Raw genomic sequence first — 17034 nt, forward strand, 5'->3', positions numbered from 1 at the left:
TCTGTAAATTCTATCGCTTCCAATTTTTGCTTCACAGTGCAAAAAGCAATGGTTTTATCGTCGTTCGTTACGATGGAAATAATTGGCGTGACGGCATTCGAGTCACGCGGAACGCGCTGGACGTCGCACTAATCAATCTCCCCCGTCACGTATCTATTATTTCCGAAAAAGCGGGAGGTTGATTGGCCGACGCGCATATACGTATATATTTTCCGTGTCTATTGCGCGTCAAAAAATCAGACATCGCGCCTACAGAAAGCATGCCGTCGTCGGTTTCCATCGGTGTTCGTAGCGCGGCGCGACGGTGGCAACCGAGTGGAAACGAAACGCGAGTCGCGACTGCTGACTCCTGTCGCAAGTATCGCAAGCAAGAAGCGGTTCATCGCGACTCGCGAGCGGAGGAGCGCGGCGCCGCTGGACGGCCACGGCACGGCACGGCACCCGTACGTCGTACGTCCCGTACAGCGTCGCAACGACACGGCCAGCAGCGAGAGCGAGCGGCGAGGAGGAGACAGAGGCGGTGAAGGAGGAGGAGAAGGAGAGAGCGGTCGCTGGCGGCTTTCGACGTACGGTGATGCGAGAGGACCCGCGCAACGCCGGGTAACGTTCACTAGCGAAGCGGAGTAAACGCGCGCGCGTTGGCCGGACGGAGTCGGCGGGCCCGACGTGGCCGCCCGTTGCGTTGCGAATTTCTGTCCCTGAGTCTTTGGTTTCTGTCAAAAGTCGTGCGCCGAAACGGCCAGCGGTATGACGAGCCTCACACGGGCGTCGTAGATCGGCCGCCGCGCCACCGCCGCTACCAACGACGGTCGTTGCGTGCGTAACGTAACGTGCGTTGGTGTCCAACCTCCCAAGTTCGGCGGGGCCTTCGTACGACATGGCGGGCTTTCATGACAGGGATAGGGCCCTGTTCCCGATCCGGAGCATCTCCGCGATCGTGCAGATCTTCAAGAATCAGCTGGAGAACAGCGCCGAGCCGGATCTCGCGTTACTCTCGATCCTCATTGGCGCAGTCGAGAACTCCTTGACGTGCAATCGCGTCTTCACGCCCCAGGAGAACGCCGTCTACGACGAGCCGAAGCTGCCGCCTGTGGAGTATCACATCGCCGAGGCGTTATACACAAAGTTTCACGCGGTTATCAAGGGCGCCGTCGATCTCACCGTGTATGACACCAAGTATGCCACTAGGGAACTCGTGAAAAAGGTGTCGGACGTTATATGGAATTCCCTCACCAGAAGTTATTACAAGGATCGAGCGCATCTGCAAAGTCTCTACAGTTATCTAACAGCGAACAAGCTCGATTGTTACGGAGTCGCCTTCGCTGTGGTGGCTGGTTGCCAAGTTCTAGGTTTCAAGGATGTGCATCTTGCTATGTCAGAGGACCATGCATGGGTTGTGTATGGAGAAGATGGCACGGAGACTGCGGAGGTTACATGGCATGGTATGTGGTGCAAAGTCTTCAATGCATTAGGTGTAAAGTTGTGGTATACTTTGTATCGACCAATAGTCTCCAAAGAAAAAATGTAAACTGTATTTAAAAAAAAATTATCTTGGGTAACCGAATTAAACTTTGATCTTTCAATCCTAATAGTTGGAAGAAGAAGTGAAACAAACTATTTTTGTTTCACTTTAACTTATTGCACATGTGCATCATCAGTTCAGAAAGTTCTTCAACAAAGAACAGGTCTATTCTTTTCTTCTTTTAAAACTTTCAACTGTCGGGATTGAAAGATTACAATTTAATCAGATAGATATCCAAGATAGATTCTTGTAGATATATTTTTTCTTTAGAGACTATTGATCGGCACAAAGTATCACAACTTTACACCAAGTAATTTTGGATTTGTTTAAGAAAAGTATTTTTCTTGTTATACAATATAATATTTGCTTTTTAAAATTCTTTGATAGATGCAAAGTGATAGAAAGATTCAAACCTAGAGCTTTCGCGCGACTTACACTACTTCTATTAAATTCTACTTCTATTAAATTCTACTTGCCACTTCAAAAATTTAGGGTAAGAGGTAATTGTAATTTATTACCAGGTAAGGGAAACGAGGATAAACGCGGACAACCAGTGGAGCCTGGTGTAGCGTCTCGATCATGGTTGTATTTAAATGGGCAAGCTATGGTATGCAGTCGTGCTTTAGAAGTGGCTACTATAGTATCGGCTATAAATCCTAGCTTGAATGCGACTACCGACGCGGTCGAAGTGGCATTGCTTCAGCAGGAATTATTGTGGCTGTTGTATGACTTAGGCCATCTAGCGAAGTATCCTATGGCACTCGGTAATTTGGCTGAATTGGAAGAGGCTGCGCCTACGCCTGGAAGACCACCACCTATAGACCTCTTTCAGGTTTGCGATATTAAAGTATCAATTAATATCACTAAGTCTGTTTTCTATGACTGAACTAGTATATATTTTTGAAATTTAAAAAGTGAAATTGGTACGTTTGATATTGGGCGAAAGCGAGAAAGAGAATTCTAGTGCGGTCTAGTGTAGGAATAAAAATAGAAAGACCTGTTATTTATTTGCAGATATAATGCATATAAACATAATTATTCCGAACATATTTTTATAGGAAGCTGTAAGATCAGCAAGAAAATACTATGGAAACGCGCATGTATATCCTTATACCTATCAAGGTGGATATCTGTACCGGCATGAATTACACGTAAACGCGCTTGCGTCGTGGGCCGATGCCGCGGATGTTTTGCGGAAGTAAGTATCTGACGTATGAGTTTTTTAAAATCTTTTTTACATTTTTAATGAGTTTGCTGAAACTGCGTTTGGAGAGTGGCAGTGAATATGTTAATTGCTTCATTGATATACGGTTTGTTAGCGGTGAATAATAGAATTCTATGCGCGGCAGATATGATTATTCGCGGGACGACGGGGAAATATACAAGGAATTGCTGGAGATTGCCAATGAATTGATACCGCATGTGGTGCGCGTCGACAACGCGCGTTTACTGCGACAGCCACGTTGCTTCGCATACCTGTTGAGATTCTACGACGGTATCTGCCAATGGGAGGAGGGTGCCAATACTCCTGTATTACACATAGGTTGGGCTCGCCCGCTGGTGAACACGATCTCGAAGTTCGACGCCAATATACGCGCTCAGGTCGTCATAGAGTGCTACGAAACAGAAGTCAAGCAGAAGGAGGAAACGGCACAGAAGAGAGAGACGAGTCCCGAGGAGACCTTGAACAATAATAACAATTATTGTAAGACTAAGGAGAGAGGAAACGCGGCGCGAGATTTGATCAAGAGCCTAGAGTCCAAAGTGCCCTCTAATTCAGCGTCAACGCATCCCAGTATTCAAGCTCTAACGGCAGCCTGCAGCGAAAAGATACTTAACAGAGATTACCTACTACAGGGTGGTGGTGAACCGTTTGTCGCGCCGCCGGACGACGCTCTACCACCGGCGCCCTCCACTTCTCAGGAGAAGTCCGTCGAGCCCGAAGTTCTTCCGGAGGCTGACTCCGAGAATGAAAGGCCAAGGATAACGCTATACAGCCAGAAGATGAAGGGTCTCAAGGATCTGTTGCTCGCGGAGAAGCTCAACACCCACGCGATCTCGCTGCAGCTCACGGCGCAGAGCCAGGTACAAATCGGTAAGAAGTCGCGTGGCAGCGACGACGTGGGAGTCAGTCAGCGTCCCAAGAGGACACGTCGAGAATAGTATAAGATTCTCGACCGACGTTTCGGTATAGTAAAGTATTGAAAGTGCCACCACATTTCTCGAGATTAACTCTCCGCTCGTGCTCGCCGAGCGGAAACGCGAGACGCAAACGGCCGACTATCCGACGCGGCCCGCGCAAACAGTCATTAAGGTATACCAACCTTTTCGCTCTCGGTGTCTCCCGCTGATACCCGGGACGCGGATTCTCCTCGGCTGGACTCCTCCGGAATCTCGACTCGAGAGCGTCGTGATGAATTTTGTGCCGTTTGATTTGAATGAAGCCCTCCACGGTGCTCCTCTCGTTTTGCAACGACGCCGCGGGTCCTTGCGAGACAACGTTTACGTTACCGTCGGGGATATATCGCCGTTAGTATGTATAGAGTATAAAAGTAGATATGGAGAGAGAAAATTGTAGAAAAGTACAAAAAAGTTTTCCCCACTTTTTAAGTTAATAGACGGAATCGTGAGAGTCGCTCCCCCGTTGTCTCGCTCATCGTCAACCCGTGATTCGAGTATTTTTATGTGTAAATATTTCTCTTGATTCTTCCACAGTGCGTATAGAGCTGTGACTTGCGATATAAAAGGGGGAGGGGAAAAGAGTGGAAAAAGAATCGAATATTGTACCTAATCTCTATCTTCGCGGGTAGATCAATCTTTTTGGAGCATAGTTATTTATTCTACGAATTATACAATTTGCCGACGATATCGCCGACGGATTTGTTGGCGATTGTCACTTTGTCATACGTATATAATCTCTTGTTGCACTCTTATTTATTGATTCACGTTTTTTCTATTTGAAGCTATTGCACTATTGATAATTACGATTGACAAGTTGCCGTTAATGTTTTTTACACTTGGTAGTTGAACTTCTGTTAGAATTACGCTTCTACGATCTAGTAAGGGAAACACATTCCACTCCGCATGTGGTGCAAACTAATTAAGTTCTTACCCTAAGGTATTTTTAAGCATAAAATTCTCGCTTATTTTTATAACTATTTATTTTCGGAATAATTCTAAGTATCTAGATTTGTAAGACTTCTCTATTTTACTGTTTGTCGATAGAGGCGGAATGAACGTCCGAACAGTTCATCATCCTTGATCTTTGAATCTGAGTCATCTGAGTGGCAGATGATGTTTTACTGCAAAATAGAATAGGAGCGCGCTTTTAGTATCATTGTATTATAAATCGTGTATCGTTTGATCACCGATCATGCATAATCTCTCTTCCGTCTTAATATAAGAATGCGTTTACTCTTGTCCGATGATGAGACTCGAGAACTGTCCGTGGCGCCTTCATTCATGTGCTCTAGAGATTCGTATTCGTTTTGTCTTATCTGTTTAATCCGTCGCGAAGGAAAAAAAAAACAGAATGGCGACCCTTACGATCGCACTTGCATTGTGACTATGATCATGTTTAGTTAATCGTCGACCCACGCGCAAAACCAGTAGTCATGCTTTTCCAGCTATTAATCGCCTTCAATCAGACGCGACTCTACGATCCATCCTACGATTTTTAATTAATACTCTCTCCGAACTTTCGCAGGTGATCGATACCCGTCGCCTGTCTGTAGTACGTAAAACTCGCTGCATGCCGGACGCATGCCGGAATTCTTTGATGATGTTTAAAGCGGATTGTTGTAGAGTATGTTGTTGACAGGAATGAAAATATAATGTCCGAGCTGATCGACGATAACTTAATAATGAAGGGCGCTATCTTACTGTGATGCTGAATATATATATACTATATTATATTATATTATATTATATATATAAAACAAAGTATATATATATATATAAATATAATTATAATTATACGATTTAATAACCATAGCTGATAATGAGCGACGCGATACGATCCTATGAACGCCGTGTCGCGACTATAAAATTAATTAAATGACAGTAGTATTAACTTTAATCAAGGAACATGAAATACCGATATCGCAATGACAGTCCGTCGCCTGTGGCGCGCGCGTATCAAAATTTACGCAAGATTTTTCTGCGGAAAGAACGATGTTGAACATCATTTTCTTTCGTTAAATTTTCGTTACCGTCTCTATTTTTTCTTGATATGAATTTTTCAGCGAGTATTGCTGTTAGCGTTATCTTCTCTTGATGCGTATCGTCGTGCGGCTCTCTTGACACTCACCGAGACTGAGTTTCACCGACATTCCGATCTGCCTGACTCCGAGCAGTGATTTCTTATAAAAAAAAAAAGATCTGAAATGCAAATCACATAATCATTATTAATTACTCTTAAGGATATTTGCAAGCGGCAGCTCTCTCTCGAGACTTATGAAAGCAATCATTTTTTTTATTACTACATATTTGTATAGTCTCATGTACATATGTATCCTTTGTAATATATTCTACATTACCCATGTATAGTCTGCATGTATAATACAATCGCTGCTCCGAATTAGCTGCAACCAGCGTCGGTGCGACCAGTTCTGAAATAAAGGAGAGTAAAGATTGCGCGCGTTATATGACTCTCTAGAAATAAGCGCTTCATCCAGAAATAAGAGTACGAGCTCTCATGGTCGAAATTCGGTACATTCGCAATACAATTCTTTTTTCTTACACACATACACACACATTGTACAACACACATCTCCCTATTCAGTATTCTTTCCTTATCCACGATTACGGAGCGTTTTAAAGACTACAGGGATTATAATGTGCATAATGGTAGGGATAGTAGGTGAAGATATGGTGCATCAGAACAGTATTTTTGTATTTAATGGAGGATGTGCCCTCCGATCGACGTATTATCGATGATGTTTGCGAGCGTAGGAAAGCAGAATGAAAACGATTGCCGGAACGGCGGCCACGTTAATTGGCTTATCGTGAAGCATTAATACTTTTTCCGTAGACTTTCGTCCGGTGAGTGCAACCATGTGTGCAATCATCGATCGCGCGGACCAGGCAAATTTTGCGCGCGGGTGAGACGAATAGCGACTTTGAGAAACTTCTTCGAAAATGATGATAACAAAACTGACGAGATCGTCGCGCGACATTCATCGCCTCTTTGCCAGTCACGTCCTCTCACCTTCGTTCGCAAACGATTGCTCGGAATTATGACACTTGCGCAAAGGATGTCTTACCCTTGCCCCAAATTTCGACGTGTTCTTCGATAAATTTGAAATGGATCTTTATTAGCGAAACTATAGCAATATTGTGAGAAATTATTTCATCTGCAATTAACCGGGCAATTCAGATCTCTTGGGAATTTTATTTTATACTTCCTTGCGAAGAAAATACATTTCAAATTCGTCGAGATAACATAACATTCTCATTATTATAAATAGATTTGGAGTGAAGGTGAGATATCTTGTAGTGAAAAATTGTACACGGTAGATGGTAGAATCTCCGTCTTTTTATCTGTGCTCTTTTTACTTCCAATTCTGTATTTTATCCTAAGTAAGAAAGTAATACTCGCCATACACTTCTCTCTTTTTTCTCTTCTTTTTTTTTAAATACGACTACTCGAAGTTGCCTCGCTTTTTATCATAAAGATGATTGATTGAGAAAGAACGAGTTGCTTATAGCATCATTTTATATATGTCAGAGCATATTTTAACATATTAATTAGGCTTATAGTCAGTGAGAATTTTTATCGCAAGGGAAAAACATTCTAGGTATGATCGTATGACCATTTTTTAATTGTTGTAGATAAATTTACAGTATATAGAAAAGTAAATATGTTGTCAATAAAATCAACTGCGAATATATAAAATTTCGTATTAAAAAAAATATGCTCTATATCTATATTTGTTTTCATGATTTTCTTAGTAAATGTTCAGTGTATAGAATTTTATCTATCACGATCTGATTTGTACCTGGAAGTTTTCTGTCTCTCAATGAGAACCATTGCTGTCGAATCCATCCGGTATATTTATTTATCTTTATGTGCCATAAAGCCTGCTTGCTGAACGTGCATGATTCATGCTGCATACTGTGACGACACGTCTTAGCCACACCGTTAGTTTCCTTATGAATGCTTCATAGGAATGATCAATCTTTTCATCATGCGCAACTCATTCCGCTTGTTTCCATCATTTCCTTCACACTGGAACGTATTCACATCGAGCCTCTAATCCGAAAGGAGATCTTAAATGCGAGTCTAGTTTAACTTATACGATTAGTAGAAGTCCTATTGTTCGCATTGCTTTTCATAGAATCGGCACTTCGGGCTTGTACGACATGACGAAGCTCTTGAGACAGAGAGTACAAACATCCGAAGAATGTTACAAAGGCGCTCCAGATCCTTGTAAACGTCTTCCAAACATTCCTCGGATGTTGCATTGTCGTTCCTATACCAGGTTTAATCAGCAAGAGAATACAATTGGAAATCTCGGAAACTCGCGTTCTTGCCGGAACGACATCTCATTTGCTTGACTCGTCGTGCTTTATTAATTTCCATGACAGACGGACAATGCGATACTTCGCCAGTTAAAGAGCTCTTGCAACGAATGACACATTACGAATCTGAACTCTCGTGCAGATGACTGTGTAAGGTTTCATTAAAATAGTTCTTTGACACTATTGTGTACGACTCTTTCCCGAGCGTTACACGTCGATTACCTTTCGCGCCTGTAAGATGCGCTTTGAGATTTATTCGCGCGAACGATATTTCATCCAGAACTTCGTAATGGAGATGTACTTCCACGTGAGGGCGTGTTAATTAGAGGTATATAGGAAAAAAAGCGCTATTAGAGTAAAACTAAGTCCGAATGTTTAAACATCTCTACGACTAATTACACTTGCTAAGCATAACTTCTCATGTACTTAAGCGAACAAAACCGAAGAGGAGCCTCGGTGACGTAAGCGTTACACGCAGAGCTGCGTGAAATATTACTTCACAGTGTTTCGATTATAGGCAGTCAAATATTCTCTCGCATAATCACTTTCCTCTCAGAAAGCGCAGTAATCGGGGCGTTCCTCGGACGCCATTATACATAGATCTAGAGATTAGAAACGAGCTAATTATCGATACACACACATTTAACGCATAAATAATAGACAGTGAGATATGGAGAATGTACGTGACGCTCGCAAGAATGGAGTAATATTTTGCTTGTCTCTGATTACACCGATAACGATAATCGCGTCGAGATCGACGATCCGGATTCAGCCCGGACATCGTGAATACGAGGAGAAAAAAAAAAGAACGAAGGAAGAAGGAGAACATACTGCGCTATTCTTCCGCAATGCGATTAGAAGGATAGGCGTATCGCGACACAGCAACAGCCAGTAGTAAGCCGCCGGAATCGCGATGTCGCGCGGCAGTAAAAAGCCGTAGCTTCTTTTTATCTTATAAGGATACAAAACGCATAATCCGATCCTTCGTAAGTCTGGATTCTAGTTGAATATTGGCTAGATCTAGTATTAAGGACTGTCGCTGCTGCCGGTATCGCGACACGGCGGCGAGCGAGCGTTTTCGCGTGGTCTCGAATTGAAGGGAGTGTAATCGCAGCTAATTGTTAAACTGACAGAACAGTGAGACAGACAGATCTTAAGGCATCATGGAAATGTCTTGTTTTTTTCTGTGGATTACAATAAACTATTTTATTCTAACCAGTGGTAACAGTTCAATTGATCCCCGTACGTAAAGTGCCCTTCGAGCGCTTATATGTTACAAAAACATGGGAATATATACTTTACATTTGGTTTTTTTTCAGGAATGAAGATATCGTTAAAGTACACATTTCTCTTTATTGATAGACTCACGATCTTTAGGAAACGTCACTTTCGTACATTATGTGGAAATTATGCTTCGTCACTTATTTCAAAGGAGAAATTCCTTACTGAAAGTGCGTCGCTCTCGTGTCGATATCCACTTTAGCGACGTTTCCATTAATACTCTATATGTATATAAGATTAATATAAAATGCGTAATAAATTACAGAATTAAAGCGGTCCTTAGCTCGCTAGTAATATTTGGTCATTTGGTCGCTCTTGTAAAATCAAACATTGATATTGCTTAAAGCACGTTGCTCTTATACAGATGAATATCCAGACATATACTTTGTCGGATGATCTAGATGGTAATTCTGTTGTCAACGCACGAATCCTCGAGTAGAGGAAACAGTACGATGGTAACTTATACTTTACAATAGAATCTAATGAATTTATATAATACAAAATGCTAAAGAGATCGCCGAAAGAGTTATGGATATATTATTTTCGCTCAGTGTTTACGCACCTCCACAATCGTCTACGGTCGTCTCCGATCGATCTATTCTACATCTATACGTTTAGGCGAAGGTCGCGTTAATACTGTACTTACAAAGATCATATTCATGATCCGAGCGATCGAGAAAAAAAAAACGCGATCGAAGTAAATGCTATCGATCTGATTGATAACGATCGAACATAAAGATAACTCGTTTAGTTCATGTTTGAAGAACATTGGCGATGATATGTTTTCATCTTCGTGTAAATAGCATTCAAAATTCATTATTATATTAATTATTGATGATCCATCGTTTGAAAGAACCACTCCGTGAAACGCCGGAGTTGCTGCGCGGCTGCGTGATTCTCATCCTTTAGACGGCGGTTTTCGTCTTCTAAGGAGAGTCGCAAGCTTTCGGATTCCTGCAAACGTCGATTTTCGTCGCGCAATCGGCGCACCTCATCCTCCAACGACTGTCGCAGACGCGTCTCCCTCACCATTCTCAGCTCGAGAGTGGATAGATGAGACTGCAAGTCCGAAACGGGATTCCTGCAAAAGATACAATGTTCTCATTAACTGTTTAATATCGCGTGCCCAATCAGCTGTATATATACTTACGCGTTTGAATTGCAACCATCGATGAGCCTGTCATCGGACCATTCTTGAGGATGCTGCTTCGTCGATCTGTTGGAATCCGCATGCTGGTTTTTCCAACAGTCAACATTTGTGTCGTTATGAGGCTTTACGTCTTTGATCGGCGTTAGATTATTATGCGATTTCATAATTGGATGAAGTGGTTTCGTGACACGCGGCGATAATCTACAGAAAAATTATTGCGTTATTAAGCGAATTATTTACCTAAAAATTTCATTTTTGTATTTTATTATTTATAACATAATCGTATATTATATTTCGTGTAAGTAAAATTTAATTTTTCGTAATTAATCATTAAGTTTTATAATTTTTCACACCTTTCCTCTTTCGACAACTTATTTTCGCTCGGCGCTGGACTCGAGGCAGTGCTGGCGTTCGAGATCACCGTGGCTGGCCTAGCCATCGTCAGAATCACTTCCGAGCCATTGTTTCCGTTTTCCTGTCCATTCGCGGGCAACACGCTCAAGGTAGATGTACTGTTGCCGCACAGGTTCTCCCTAGACCTACATCTGTTTTGAATTTCCAGCATATTATTGTTCATCTTATTTGAATTTTGATTCGGGCTCATCACGCTATTCACGAGATTGTTGTTAATGATCTGGTTGTCATCAGCTATGTAATCAGGATTGATCAATCTCATGAGATCTTCCTGCAATGTGCTGGATGTCAAGTTCGCGGAATTCCGATGCGAATTTCTCATACCAGGCTTGGGTCGAGGACTTTGGTTTCTAGAGCTGCCGCTGGATGGGGTACGATTGCCGCCGCGATGTTTGTTGGCACGTCGCAATCTCGGCGACACGCTACCTGAGCCATTCGAAAGCTCATCCTCGCTGGGCATCGTAGTCACCTCCGAACAATTGACGTCAGTTATTCTCATTTCTGGTGGTAGGCTTGCTGGAAAATCCTTCGACTGTCGGTATTCAACGTTTACTTTGTGAGGTACTGGTCGCTCTGACATGCTGGTTTTCAAACAGGTGACTTTGTCGCCTACTTTAAAATCATGCGGCATTTCATATTTTATGGGATCTCGATTGTGCTCTCCGTTATTGTCGTTACTGTGCTTCCTTTCGTTACCATGTTGACACTCCATTTCATACTTGGCCATCTCCATGTCGTACTTGCTATTTCTCCTCTCATAAATATCCTCCGAGTACTCGTAGCCGATCCTCTTTTCGTGAGCTCGTACGTCGTGCTCATACTTGGCCGTCGGTCGTTCGATTACTTTCTCCTCCTGCATCTCGTACTTTGAATTCCTTTCCGCTTTTGTGGGCGTCTCATAGTCATATTTGCCACCGGGTTGCTCGTACTCGTACCTGCCGAGATTGTTGTTGCTGCCTGATTTTGGTAGACTGTAAACGGCATTGTGAGCCAATGGCAGAGAATTTGATGCGCCAAGCTTCTGATGGCCGTGATGTTGCACGTCGTTCTTATGGAGCTCCCTTTGAGACGCATACAAGTTCTCTTGTTTAATCTCGTACCGTTCTTTTTGCAATTTTACATAATTCGTCGTTACGTGATCCTGACCGCGATGTGCATTTTCTAATTGTCGTTGATAATTCTCGTGTCGCGCGTTCTCCTGAATCATTTTTGATGACACGTAATTGCTCTCTTTCGTATAATGCTCGTGACTATGATCACGATGCTTTGAACTGTCCATAAGTTGTTTGGTGCTGACGTAATGGGTTTTATCTTTCTTTTGGCCGGATTTGCTGGGTGTTACGGCTTGGTAGTTCTGTCGCACTGGCAATGGAGGCGGCGTGCCGTCCGGGCGGTGATTACCGTCTTGATCTTGCGGTTCCAGAAGCTCGTACCTGAAACAAGAAGTACTTTGGTTCCTTCGATTCTTAAGCCTAAAATGGTTATCTATATTAATTGGATCCGACAAAGAATGTGATATTACACGCAGTTTTGTACGTTCAACGATCGACAGTTCAAAAAGAAGGTTTGTTAATGTTATGATGACCCGCGTGGCACGTGTAAGGATTAATACAATCTCGATGTTGATCACTCACCAACGATCATCGGCACTACTGTGTCCGCTACTGCTGCTAGTCATTGTACCCTCCAATGGAAACCGTGGATCGTTGAACGATCTAGAGCTTGATCCAGTACCGTACCCGGAGCTGTTGCTCGATCGCGGCGGACTGAATGATCGTTCATATCGCCGTTGATGCGACATCGCCGTTTGCTGACTCGGTGTGTTATCCGCGCTAGTTACATTCTCGTAATCCCCTTCATAATTATTCGCCAGATAATGACAGTTTTGCAGCGTGCAGCCTCTGCCGTATAAAAAAAAAAAGAAGAAAAATTTATCGAATAATTTAATTTAGTTAATCTAAAACTAATTTTTAGTTAGTTTTGTCATTCTAATTTCTATTTAATTTAAAAGTTAAAACTTGAATTTATAAAAGCGATGCATAACAAAATTAACATAAGATTGGTTAATTTTATATTCGATTTTCTTTATGAAACAATTACAAAAATCGATTGGAAATTAACAAAGCCGAGATAAGATAATTTAGAATTCTATACCTTCGCGGATTTCCTTCATTGGTCGGTGGTATTACAGTGACGGTAACCTGGACGCTGGTCTTCAATAGATCGACCATTTGATCATGACTCAAGGTCGACACGGCTACCTTGCAAATCTCGACCAACCTGGATGCTTGCCTCAGGCCCGCCTGCCATGACAGCCCCATACTTTCGACCTGCGTCACAACGCCGTCGGGCTGAACATGGAAGCCCAACTGTCCGACACTGTTCCTCTTCAACGACAGTTCTGAGGCCGGCGCGCCTTGAGTTACGGCACGCAGTCGAGCTACAATTTCCATTAACTCGTCCCTCTCGCCGTAATCACCGCGTACGTGTATAGTAATGCACTCGCCTTGATGATGATACAATCTTAAACTGTACCGCAAAGCAAAGCAAAAATGTTAGTCTGCAATTAATCGTCCGATTTCCAATCGTCCGCGAGCGTTTTTACGATACTTGAACTAGTCATGAATAATGCAGTAAGTAGCGGTTGCATGATCTAGTTAAGCGATCCAAGAAGAAATTATTACGATTGAAAACTGAAGGACTTAATTTTTTTTATCAACGTTAAGAAGTTAAATTTCAAATTAGTAGATGTGCGTGCAAGTAATAAATTAACTTGACATATTAAAATTACAAGACATTTACCTGTTTGTTTGGGCGTGCCATCCGAGCACGCTCACGCATGGAGTGACGAATACTATTTGTCTGGAGTGCTCTTCGATCAATACAATGGTATCTATACTTATGCCTAAATAACAATCGGTATTTTGATTGCTGTCTTCGAGTACGACTTGCCAACAAATCGCGCCGCGTTGAGATGCGTCACAAGAGAGTCTCGGTCGCACCGTTGTCTTCTTCTTGGTGCTGAAGGAGAGCATCGCTGTTCCGCAAAAAGAAAACAATAAGTTCAAGAATTAAAATAATTTTGATCTAATTAAATAAATTAAACGATAATTTAATTTAATTATCATTGTGTCACTATAAATTACTTATTATGAACTAGAATTTAAAATTAATTATTTTATTAAAATTTCAACGTACAAAATTTCTGGCCTGTGTCGACAACTGTGGTAGTAGTACAGTTCGTAGCAAGATCCTTCAGATATTCCTGTCTTGTCCTTGTGGCCATTGTGGCGAATTTTTCGGATCTAGTGAAAAATATGTTTAATTTCATTAATCTGATCGACATACAAAACTGAGAAAGAAAAAAAGTTAACTTACCTGTGAGCCGCATTTTCGGCGTTTATGACTTTCGCCAACATGAAATCCGCAAAAGCCTTTCCTTTTGTGAACGTAGCACCCTGCGGAACGGGCGGTCCAAAGATGGGCACTTCTTTGCTCCTGGACACTGCTACGCTGTATTGCGTGTTCTCGGTACAAGGATTTACGGCTCGCACAATGATAAATACATGTTGAAACTGGGAGCGTATTCTTCGTGGACTGAACGGCAACGCACCAGGTTCCTGGAGAAACAATTATTAATTATAGGCATTAAGCTTGCATTAAACTACACAAAAAGAATGATTTTGCTAAAGTATTAAAAAATTTAGTTAGATACAAATCTGAAAATAATTTTATTGGACAAAATAATTATTGCCGGTCGTTCAAGCATAATGATGCAAAAAGCTTTGACATTGTAGCAACCAACTTGAGCGTCTTATAACATAATTATTTCGATAATTCAAGAAAATTATTTTCAGATCTGTATCTAGCTAAATTTTTGAATAGTTTTAGATGATTTTTTCTGTATTGTTTTTTTCGTATACATAAAACACACATGCGAACCACCTGTTGAATATTTAGCTGAGATTGAAGAACCGGTATTGCGGATGCAAATAAATTATTTCACAAATCTAACATATGTAAGTACGCGATTAAATATTCAACGATGTGAATCACAGGGGCGCGATCGCGATGTCTCACGTCGCTTATTGCGGACGGAGCTGAATAATAAATTTAGTGAGTCTCAAGAGAGCCGTGCGTCATATTCATGTTTCATCGCGCAGTCATTATTACACAATTGCGTAATCGCGCGGCCTTAATTTACGGCCGGTATAAAACTGTACCTGAAAAACTATCGTGACTATGTCATTTCCGATGTGCCTCTTCCTCAGCAGCTGCTGCCGGTTATTAGGCGTGAAGGGTAGCATGGTAGACACGTGAAAGGTGACTTCCGTTCCGCGATGCGTCGCCGCTACAGCGTGTGTACCCGTCGAGTCAGTTCTGGTGTCCAGTCCAGCCTTGTAACCCTCGAATCCTCGCAGTCTTATTCTTTGGCCTGTCATGAAAACATGCAATTATCTCAATTGCCCGGCGCGCACCGAAGAATTGTCGGTCGCATTACGCGCTTACGCTTGCACGTCGAACGTTGCGTTGTCAATCCTATTTTCTGCGATTTGGTCGCACATAGTTGTTACGTTAAAATACAATTGTCGGACGTAATAATAGCTTTTCAAATGATGTAAAATAAAAACAAAGAAGCAAAAAGCATGTCAATATTTTATATCAAACGATCTAAGTTTACAAGAAAAGGAAAAAATGTGTTCGTACAAATTTCTTTGAATCGTTTGTTGTTTTTAGAATTACGTAGAGAAGCTGATAATCGTGTCCACAAATTAACGCGAGGTAACCATCGGCCAGGCACTCACAGAAGCGACGTGAAACGCAACGCGCGACGCGTGAAGAAAAAAAAAACAGGACGTGCGTTTCTCTTTTAGAAAGCGACAGTAATCGTTAATAAGAATAACTAAGGCGATCGTAAACACAACAATTCTATTCGGACAGTCCATACGTAACGACCGCGAAATTACGCGCGAGTTTGCGGTTGATTAGCGTTACGAAGTACAGTAAGTAAAATCATTCCGGGACATTGAATCGGTTAATCGCCGATAAAGCGAGTCAAACTATCCGCGAAACGACTGGTGGATCGCACATAAGACGACTCATGTGTAAATCGCTTTTTTGGCTGATTTATTTATAGCGTTTACGAGAGAATTTTATCGACTTTCAACGAGACTTCTTCAACTCGTTACACTGTGTTGACTCGCTTGTTAATGCAAACGTGAAAACTTTCTAGCTGAGATCTCCTAATAGATAACAATATGTAAAAATTATAAAAATTAAGGGAACAATTTTTTAACATTAATATGAATAAAAGTGAACAAATGTTCTTGACAAGATAGACACTAAACTAAAAATTTATGCTAAAGTGAAAGCATGATATAAATGCAAACCCTTTTTTTATCTTCATTGATTTTTATATAGCAAAATATTTATTTATATATTTTTAAGTACTTTTAATTGTTTTACTTGTAAGAACGTATTTCGATTTTAGCTTCAAAGTTCTAACGTACTTTATTTTGGATGATGTATTATAATTTCAATATTTAAGAGCAAAAGTTATGATAAAGAGCATCGCGTACCAATGGTGTCCAAGAACTCCAGGAAGGCCGGACCGGCGTGCTGATTGTTGTACATCTCTTCTTCGGACCTCTGGCCGGATCGACAATACAGCACGCCAACTTTGTACTTATTGGACAATCCCTGCTCATCCAACCTGGCTAGCGCTTCCTCGGCGGCAGGCGTGCCGAGCCTCAAACAGCCCAATTGTACCTCCGGCGCAACTAGCTCAAGGAGTTCCCTTGTAGGCGGTCGGCCTTGCGGCCTAATGCCGAGGGCCTCCTCCGGCACAGAGCCACGTAGAGTTAGTAATTCCGATGTGCGCACGATCACGCGGTACTGATTGACATCTTTGCGGATACTGATAGCCACCGGTCCCAGCTGTTCGTCCATGCCGAACCAGTTCTGATGCTCTCGTCCTGCAACAAGATTCCGTTCTCTTTATATCCCACTTATGAGATACTTTGAGCGAATAATCGACTGCGTAGAATTTTTCATATTTACACATACTTCTAACTTATGTATCTTACTTCAATTATAATATTAAATAGTGCAGCGTAGCAAACTATTTTATAATTTCATAGTGTTG

General features: G+C 41.9%; 2 protein-coding genes across 4 annotated transcripts in view; one reads left to right on the plus strand and one right to left on the minus strand.

Moving 5' to 3' along the window:
• The first annotated feature begins 802 nt into the window (after positions 1–802).
• On the plus strand, positions 803–16113 carry LOC108751401 (menin). Of its 2 annotated transcripts, none has more exons than XM_018491554.1 (5): positions 803–1442; positions 2044–2354; positions 2581–2720; positions 2872–3617; positions 15627–16113. In XM_018491554.1, the coding sequence occupies exons 1-5, from the start codon at positions 878–880 to the stop codon at positions 15761–15763; spliced, it is 1899 nt and encodes a 632-aa protein (XP_018347056.1). In that variant the 5' UTR covers positions 803–877; the 3' UTR covers positions 15764–16113. The 2 variants fall into 2 exon arrangements, with proteins under 2 accessions (XP_018347056.1, XP_018347057.1); XM_018491555.1 differs by having other exon boundaries at positions 2872–3607; positions 15627–15709.
• LOC108751400 (signal-induced proliferation-associated 1-like protein 1) overlaps positions 9215–17034 on the minus strand; it is a 71916-nt gene continuing 64096 nt past the window's right edge. Inside the window, exons 5-14 of one of the 2 annotated variants that reach the window (XM_018491553.1) lie at positions 16469–16864; positions 15113–15324; positions 14268–14509; positions 14088–14194; positions 13692–13926; positions 13044–13418; positions 12524–12790; positions 10829–12322; positions 10476–10676; positions 9215–10406 (exon numbers count right to left, since the gene is read on the minus strand). In XM_018491553.1, the coding sequence (XP_018347055.1) occupies positions 10154–10406; positions 10476–10676; positions 10829–12322; positions 12524–12790; positions 13044–13418; positions 13692–13926; positions 14088–14194; positions 14268–14509; positions 15113–15324; positions 16469–16864 (3782 nt within the window). In that variant the 3' untranslated portion in view covers positions 9215–10153. The remainder of the gene's footprint in view (positions 10407–10475; positions 10677–10828; positions 12323–12523; positions 12791–13043; positions 13419–13691; positions 13927–14087; positions 14195–14267; positions 14510–15112; positions 15325–16468; positions 16865–17034) is intronic. The other variant, XM_018491552.1, reaches the window with a different exon arrangement.

The sequence above is a fragment of the Trachymyrmex septentrionalis genome, unplaced genomic scaffold, assembly GCF_001594115.1.
Source record: "Trachymyrmex septentrionalis isolate Tsep2-gDNA-1 unplaced genomic scaffold, Tsep1.0 scaffold44, whole genome shotgun sequence".
Lineage (NCBI taxonomy): Eukaryota > Metazoa > Arthropoda > Insecta > Hymenoptera > Formicidae > Trachymyrmex > Trachymyrmex septentrionalis.

Bases quoted from the DNA above. Each gene is read 5' to 3' on its own strand.
- LOC108751401 (XM_018491554.1), top strand. From the start codon at position 878: ATGGCGGGCTTTCATGACAGGGATAGGGCCCTGTTCCCGATCCGGAGC. The intron at 2,355-2,580 runs GTTTGCGATATT...ATATTTTTATAG, and splicing joins CACCTATAGACCTCTTTCAG to GAAGCTGTAAGATCAGCAAG. The intron at 2,721-2,871 runs GTAAGTATCTGA...TATGCGCGGCAG, and splicing joins GCCGCGGATGTTTTGCGGAA to ATATGATTATTCGCGGGACG.